This window comes from Aspergillus clavatus, genomic scaffold, assembly GCF_000002715.2.
Source record: "Aspergillus clavatus NRRL 1 1099423829792 genomic scaffold, whole genome shotgun sequence".
Lineage (NCBI taxonomy): Eukaryota > Fungi > Ascomycota > Eurotiomycetes > Eurotiales > Aspergillaceae > Aspergillus > Aspergillus clavatus.
The window spans coordinates 495,094-503,469 of NW_001517107.1; the positions used below are offsets into that span (position 1 = coordinate 495,094).

General features: G+C 50.8%; 3 protein-coding genes across 3 annotated transcripts; 1 reads left to right on the plus strand and 2 right to left on the minus strand.

Annotated features, from left to right (window-relative positions):
- Positions 1-2,383: 2,383 nt before the first annotated feature.
- Positions 2,384-2,935, minus strand: ACLA_044350 (uncharacterized protein; the record flags this gene model as incomplete). Its single annotated transcript, XM_001275140.1, has 2 exons — positions 2,384-2,562; positions 2,779-2,935. 2 exons carry the CDS (start codon positions 2,933-2,935, stop codon positions 2,384-2,386), a joined length of 336 nt encoding a protein of 111 aa, XP_001275141.1.
- Positions 2,936-4,241: 1,306 nt separating this feature from the next.
- Positions 4,242-5,782, plus strand: ACLA_044360 (glycoside hydrolase family 18 protein; the record flags this gene model as incomplete). The annotated part of the gene is made up of 6 exons (XM_001275141.1): positions 4,242-4,397; positions 4,445-4,819; positions 4,866-4,925; positions 4,974-5,043; positions 5,094-5,629; positions 5,684-5,782. The coding sequence occupies 6 exons, from the start codon at positions 4,242-4,244 to the stop codon at positions 5,780-5,782; spliced, it is 1,296 nt and encodes a 431-aa protein (XP_001275142.1).
- Positions 5,783-6,616: 834 nt separating this feature from the next.
- ACLA_044370 (Zn(II)2Cys6 transcription factor) lies at positions 6,617-8,175 on the minus strand (the record flags this gene model as incomplete). The annotated part of the gene is made up of 3 exons (XM_001275142.1): positions 6,617-7,207; positions 7,261-7,801; positions 7,889-8,175. 3 exons carry the CDS (start codon positions 8,173-8,175, stop codon positions 6,617-6,619), a joined length of 1,419 nt encoding a protein of 472 aa, XP_001275143.1.
- Positions 8,176-8,376: the final 201 nt, after the last annotated feature.

The window sequence follows — 8,376 nt, forward strand, 5'->3', positions numbered from 1 at the left end:
CAAAAATGTGCCTTGTAGGAAGGGTAGTCCAAGCTTGCCACTCTGATATTGGCTAGACAAAATATCCCAGGCTTGAAGAGCGGCATCCCTTGTTCCTGCTGTCTCAGATCCATAGTCTGCGTATGGTTCACTAAGAAGACGAGAGGTAAGTGCAATCAAGGGGAATGCAATCTCAGGGGGTGGAGAGTCAGCATTTTTTGAGAGCCATTTCTTCGAGAAGACACAATAGGGCTGCTCGTGGAAGTGGAGAAAATAAATGTCTACATGACGTTTGACCAAGTCAGACGGCAACGAGGCCCTGGGGCGGGGTCAGTCCAGAAGTCCGTTTGCGCATTAGTATAAAGGCCATACCATGGCAAGGCTCCCCTAGAGTTGGCTTGATGAGGATCAGCTGCCAGGCAAACTTCACTTGGATTTTGTGGAGTTCGATCTGTTCGTTGATCTTCCTCCGGTGACAAATCGACGGGTAAAGCATTTCTCAGCGGATCCTGTCTGTCGTAGTAGATGTCAGGAGGCTTCGTGAATCAACCATCGACGCCAGCGAGAAACGCACCGGATCAAGCGCGTCAACTCATCCAGTCTCTCTTCGATGCGGTGAAATTGGTGCGCATGCGATATCGGTACCTGGCGAATGCAAGGCAGTAGATTCAGCAGCGATTCACCTATCATGTACCGCGTAGATCAATCCATTTACGCACCGATTGCGGTGGCACGTCACGCTGCGGCTCAGGGGTCTGGGATATCCTCGATCGACCCACACCAGCTGTCGTGACTCGTCCAGTGTAGGTGCAGCGCTGTCCCAGCCTTCGACATAGCGAGCATGTGGGTTTCTCTCCAGGACAACGTGCTTTCTTCCGCCTGTATGAGCGCGGATCAGTTCTGGGGATCGTGTCTTGTCGCCTGCGCAATGAACTTGAGGAGGTCTCGCGTCCACAATGGCCGGACTCACCGACAAGGACCGCACGCTTGGCGCGTTCGCTGCACAGCTACCCTGTGAATTGCGTGGTTATCATCTGGGCTCGCCATATTCAACTATTTAGCTTTCGCGATGTTTTATTTACTGGAGTGGATGACAGCACGTTGAGAAGATAGAGAACCATCAGAGTCACGTGGGCATCTTCCATCACCAGCATCACATGATCTGGGTATCCACTAGGCCTAATTGGGTCAACCTCGGTAAAATGTCTTGCCTCAGGCAGCAATGATGAGAGGTGAGTATGGAGGTCTTAATATAGTACACGCACAGTGCAATTGCGGACGGGAAACACAAGAACCGATACATCTCTCGTCTTCTTTGTACATTATTCTGGAATAAGCATGAATTTATGCCTGTCTCTATCTTGTATCTGCTCTCATGCTTGCCCCTCAAAGAAACATTCGCCTAGGTACCAGTGTTGGTGCCTCACTTAGCTTCCATGGCGGAGCGTGTGAACATAATCCAAATTCGAAACGTATTCGAGGACATGACGATATTTCCTATCTATCTTCGGATTCGGTGTTGAATTCCATTTTTTTTTTGGCAAGTCAACTTCGGTCAGGGAAGAGAAAGCACGGACCTGAAAAGGTATCCAGACAAGACTGTGTAACAAGTATTGCTCTCCATGCTATGGCAATGTTGACGCCTTCTCACTATCCACAGGTGTCATTATGATGCATACCTGGCCTCAGCTAAGAAGGTCTCCAGGCATCACTTTCAAGCAGGTAATGATATATGTAGTTGGCCATAGAACTACGAGAAGAGCCCAATCTCCGCATATGCTTAGCAACAGACATGTCATCTGTGAAACATCCTCCACTTTGGGCTCTCTCAGTGGTCAACATCTGGTAAATTTCAAGGGCGTTGCAGGCATGAGCCTGCAACGGAGGCCAGGGATCTTGATGGCTAGATGGGGATCCGTGCCACAGTCTCTTAGGAACTTGTAAAACGTCCGTCACTCGTCCCATGTCTGTTGATCCAACTGGGCGACTATAGATGAGTCACAGATCTTAGGCAACCTGTTCAACACATCACGAGTTACTGATGGACCACTCGGTTGCGATCAGACGCATCATGTAGTATGGATTAGCGTACATGTTAGTCAAGTCCTCTGCGGCATCATCCCCAGCCATATTGTTTATACTGCCATCATGCCTGAGTTCTGTGTCCCACTTGGGGCATAAAATGCCTGCGAAAGGAGTCATCACCAAGTAATATTCACTAGTGTTCATAAAGGTCACTCACCTGCGCCTCGGCTGTCCCCTCTCATGGCAATCCCGTATGTGCGAGAGCATCTTCGGCACCATCTGCATCAAGATTTGTTCTCTATTCATATCGAGACGACGAGGCTTCACCTCGAGCCCGGCAAGAACAGCGCCGCTTTCTCTCTCCCGTAACCATCCATCATTAATCGTGCGGATATTCGGATTTCCGAGTTTGAAGTCGAGCCTCTGCTTCATGCAGACCAATGCCCTCGGACATCTCATACTGATAGTGGAGAGACACTTGGCTCTCAACCAGGAGAGGGTCTGTTGCCATATACTTGAGGGCATCCTGTGTTACGCTGCTGGAGAGCTTAGGAAGTACTATAGCAGGATCTACTCCCGCTACAGCGCTTATCACAGATCTAAGCTCCTCAAACGACAGCGGATTGTCATTGGTCATTGTAGGATATGGCACAGTGATGAGCTGATCAGGTACTATATTGTTGATCTGTATCAGCACGACAGCTACCACGCCTGGGCCAGTTGTTTCCTTCTCGCCTTCGCAGTACTGTACCTTGTCATAGCTGGGTGACGTACGCTTACTGGACGGCGTGCCGGGGGCCGCTGCAGGAGCTGTCATAGACAACGGTCGATCCATAGCTTGAAGGATTATAGACAATGCCTCTGTCTGGGACTGCGACTGCTCCAGCTGTGACCGTAGTAGCTCGTTCTGGTCATTCAACACCATACCCATAGACGCGGTCTGTGTGACAACAGGAAGCAGCAGTCTCGATACTTTGACACCCGGGCATCTGGATTAGCGAGCCTGGTTCGAATGTTGGCAGACTTGCTCGACATGAAGCATAGGTGACAGTGCAGGATACCATGGATGGGGAAGAGAGATGGGGGAGAATGCGGAGTAGAGAAGAAGAGAAAGAGGTGCAATCTCTTCTCAGATTAAGGATGGTTTGAATCCCTGTAGTTGGGTATCATTCACCATGGGAAGATGATATGAGTGTTACTTTGATCTATTCCTATTGTCCTGAACACTTCTTTCATTCACTCTGTGATTGTGTATAGGGGGTGAATACAACCTTGAATAGAGTGAATATGATTCTGTCTTCTCCACTGCGTTCTGACTTCTATTCACTATTCCCTGTATGCCTATGACTAGTAGCTTCATGTATTTTAGAGGCATTCAAACCCAGTCACTGGCCCTTAATCTGTATAATGGTCCGCCTGGGTTGGTTTGTCCGTGGGTTGCCGACAACACTGCTCGCTACATCAGGGCATCGGATGATTACTCCCAAAATGAATCTTCCATCTAATATCCGAATCTCTTCCTCATAGAGAGTTAGGTAGTGTGTTGTATGCGCGTTACATCTCTCCATCCCCTGTCAAAAGTCCCAAAATAGGCAACCTTTCACCGACCGAGGTATGATCCAACCTGGGGTAATGTGATATTAGAGTCACATCCTCTGACCTCGAGACCATGGCGAGTGCACAATCTTTGTCCTCCTGCAGGTCCCGAGAACAGTTACATCCTGCAAAATTAAGGACACCTCTTCATGGCTCCAAGCGCCTTGGAAACATCCCACGCGGGGATCACATTGCTTTTCTGCACCAAAGCCGCCAATAGATGGTCTTATTGGACGGATAGGGTCCGTTCCCTTGCATCTGCCGAGGGCGCGTGCAGGAGAATCAGGTACCCGGTCTGAGATTATGATGTATGATTCGCGATTTGAGCGTTTCATCTCTGACATTGACTCCTCGGGGAACCAGAGAACAGTGCTTCATTTCTTCAAGCACTTGACGTTTGTGATGCAGTACCATCGATGTTGCGGGCTCCCTGGGCAGGACGTTTGCTACATCCTACGTGACGATGAGACTCGGTCGCAGGACATGTCGTACTTCTTTTGGGCTTCGAGATGGGATAGTAGCTTGAGGAGCAATGCCTCGAGCATAAATAGAGCCAAAATCTCATCCTACAACGACTTTGAACAACAGCAACGACAACGACAACTTCGACAATCGATCGACCATCAAGAACGACTCTTACAATGCGCTTCTCGACTTCCACCATCGTCAAGGTGGCCCTCCTGTTTGGCAGCATTGGTGTCAACGCAGCGGCCATCTGGAACCGCGAGGCCCCAAGCACCGACATCAAGGCGCGCGCAAATGCCGGATATCGATCCGTCGTATACTTTGTCAACTGGGTTAGTCTCTTAGCATTCCTTTGGATCTCAATCTAACTGAGACACAGGCAATCTACGGCCGCAACTATAATCCCCAGGATTTGCCTATCGAGAGACTGACCCACGTCCTCTACGCCTTTGCCAATGTCCGTCCCGAAACTGGCGAGGTCTACCTCACGGATTCCTGGGCGGATCTCGAGAAGCACTATCCCGGTGACTCTTGGGATGAAACTGGCAACAACGCCTACGGGTGTATCAAGCAGATGTATCTTCTGAAGAAACGGAACCGCAACCTCAAGGTCCTGCTGTCTATTGGAGGATGGACTTATTCCCCCAACTTCGCGAAGCCTGCCAGTACCGATGCTGGACGCAAGACGTTCGCGCAGACCTCGGTCAAGTTGCTCCAGGATATAGGATTTGATGGTTTGGATATCGACTGGGAGGTGTGTTGCCCTCACCCGAAGATTGGATGATATTGACAGGTTCAAGTACCCCGAGGATGATCAGCAGGCGGGCGACTTTGTCTTGCTGTTGAAGGAGCTTCGATCTGTATGTATCTCTCTTTCGACCTTGGATGACTATCACTAACAACTGTAGGCCCTGGACACCTACAGCGCTGCCCACGCCAACGGACAGAAATTCCTTCTTACCGTTGCTTCTCCAGCTGGTGAGTATCCATCTCTTCCTACATAGTGGCTAAACCACTAAGAATCTCAGGCCCCGAAAAGATCAACAAACTCCACCTCAAAGACATGGATAACCAGCTCGATTTCTGGAATCTGATGGCCTACGACTACGCTGGCAGCTTCTCCGATCGCACCGCCCATCAATCGAACGTCTACAACGACACCTCCAACCCTCTCTCCACGCCCTTCAACACCCAGACCGCACTGGATTTGTACTACAAGGGCGGCGTCCCCGCCAGCAAGATCGTCCTCGGCATGCCCCTCTACGGTCGCTCCTTCGCCAACACCGACGGACTGGGCAAGCCATACAACGGCGTGGGCAAGGGGAGTTGGGAAGACGGAGTCTGGGATTACAAGGTCCTCCCGCAGGCCGGGGCGACCGAACATGTTCTCCCTAATATCATGGCGAGTTACAGCTACGATCCATCCAGCAAGCTACTCATCAGCTACGATAACGCGGAAGTCGCCAAGATGAAGGCCGGGTATATCCAGAACCAGGGACTCGGTGGTGGCATGTGGTGGGAGAGCAGCAGCGACAAGACCGGCAGTGATAGTCTAATTACCACGGTGAGTGTCTCGTCTCTTGAGGGCGGCTTGAAGCAAATGCTGATTCCCGAACAGGTAGTAAATGCACTCGGAGGCAGTGGTGCTTTCGAACAGAGTCAGAATGAATTGGACTATCCGGTGTCGCAGTATGATAATATCCGAAAGGGCATGTGATTGTAGCAATCACGCTGCTTGACTGAGGATATGCTGCTAGCTGAGAGTATAGTGGGTTGATTTTGTGATTGTGGTGAATGTTGATCTTTCTCTATATATATACATCCGCGGATCTACCATAGGGGTATCTTCAAGTTGTCAAAGTAGACCAGATCAATACAACCGAAGATTCCAAGGGAAAGATGCTTCATTTCTATCATATTTGGACATCTTCTTCACTATCCATGATTGTAGCAAGTTATTATCGAGTGGCACATCTTCCCATCTAGGACACTTATCACAAACACACAATAGCCTCAGGGAGGAATAACCTCAACCTTTACTCGCATCTTTACAACTTCATCATATTATTTGAGCAATAATCTTAGCATTTTGGACTATTGTGATTATGTATCCAGGATAAAGCTCAAGGTTGATGGATTTTAACTGGCTATTTGGTATGCGAATTCGCACACACGTCGTTTCTTTACAATCCTCCTATTTGCTCCAAAACGCATTTGGAAAATGTTTTCAATCGTCCCAATGCATGTCGACTATCTATAGTATTGTGTATTGTGTAGTGACAGCATTTTTCAACCATCCGAGGCCGGGTGTTGAAAGATGTTCCCTGATCGAGTGGTTCCACCAGGTTCAGCACCAGGTTTGGACAGGTGGGATGAGCGAAATCTCTTGACCGACGGACAAATGGCATCCGCTGTTGATCTCAAGATGGAAGTTTGTATTTATATGCTTGTCCAAAGCGTACTGAATATTCCAAAGATGTCTGACGGCCGCGATATGTCGAATACCGACTATCATCATTTCGTAATCCCCAAGGTACTCGTAAGTAGCTGCTCAAATCCAATCAAACCCGACCTCATTCTTGCGCAACAGCCGCACCGATTGCGAGATCCAATTCGCCTCGGCATTCTTGTTCTTATACGCCATGGACCCATCCTCGGCCAACCGCGCCGCCAGATCAGAACTCGCGTGCCACAGATCATCGCTGTCCGGCAGCGCGAACTGCAGATCCTCCAGCGAGACCAAGGTGCGGGCGTGGCCTGTTACGGTTGGTGGACCGTGCATCTGCGTCGTGTGGCCCGTGTCGTCGTGCACGATGCAGAGTCTGCATACCTTGTACAACGCCAGCGCGAACCGCTTGATCTCCTCGATGCCGATCCAGATGAATGAGTCCGGGACGGACCCCGGGATGAACTGCCCTAGGATCGTGGGGTAGAAGAACATCTTTTGACGCAGACAGGTGTAGACGAGCGTGGTGAGCAGCTGCGAGGGGAGTCGGGGGAGAGTGTAGGTGAAGCTGATGTTCAGATGCGTTGGGTCCTGTCGGAGGAGGGCGAAGATGATATGCAGCAGGATGCCTTGATAGGTGGCCATTGGCCAGGGAGTTGGCTTTGCGCTGTCCAGGTCTGTAACCTCCCATTTGTCCTGTACGACAGTTTAGAAAGAGGATGTCTTGTCTCGAGTAAAATGGGGATCACCTTTTGCTGGTAGATGGATAAACATAGCTTTTCGTGCAGCGCACACGCCGCCTCTTGTCTCTTGGGATCCCCCATCACCCAGAGTCCGATCATCAAGACAGATTGCAGCAGAAACGGTGGTTCATGCGCCGGATCGAACGTCGCACGATGGAGGAACGGCCAACTAGGATGGAATCGCTCGAAAAAGGCCTCAACGAACGGTTTGACGTTGACTGTACCCCGCTCGAGTGACCTAGGGCTGAAGCGCATGTCGCCCGGCGATGTCTCTGACGAACTGCTGTTGTGCACTGCACGCTGTGTACTCTGTCCATCGTGTCGCGGTGTCGCTGGTGCTGACGTTGACGCTGACCCTGATGAGGAGACCAGTACCACGGCCAAGGAGCACGATATCCCGCGCTGCACACACGCCTCACAGGGGGCCTTCTCCCTCCCACGACATCGCGAGCGCTGCGCACGGCAGTACTCGCACGCCTTCACGGCGCGCGTGTGGTCGACATGTTTGTCTTTGTGGCGTTGACGAATGTGGTGACGCAGAGTATCACTGGGCGACAATCAACACCACCGAACACGAAAAGTGGGCAAATAGACGAGAACGGGAGGAGCAGGAAGGACTGGAATTGGGGTTTACTTTCTAGCAAAAACACTGGAGCAATAGGGGCATCCCACTGGGGCGACCTGACGGTGGCTGGCAGCATGCCGGTTCAGGTGCTCCTTGCGCCGGTAACTACGGTGGCAGCCGGGATGGGCGCAATGGAACAGAGCCTGCGTCTGGGAGGACTCCGATTCCATAGTACAGGAGCAAAGCGGATTATGTCGCCAGCGGAGTGAGGAATGAGGGATAATGGGATGTTGAATTGGGATTACTGATATACTGGGATAACTGGGATATGCACCGTCGCATGGGATAGCGCGCATAATGGGATGAAAGCGATGGGCTTCCGGTCAGCAAATAATAGCGCTCTTCTACTGTAGAATACTAATAGCCTAGTAGTGTGTTGCGTAGCAGGAGGGTGGTGTAGGACTATATCAGCCACTCCCACTCTACTACGATCCTGTGTCGATCTGTGGCTGCAGCAGGATTCCGTGCAGACACGATGGGATGGCGATATTACCAAC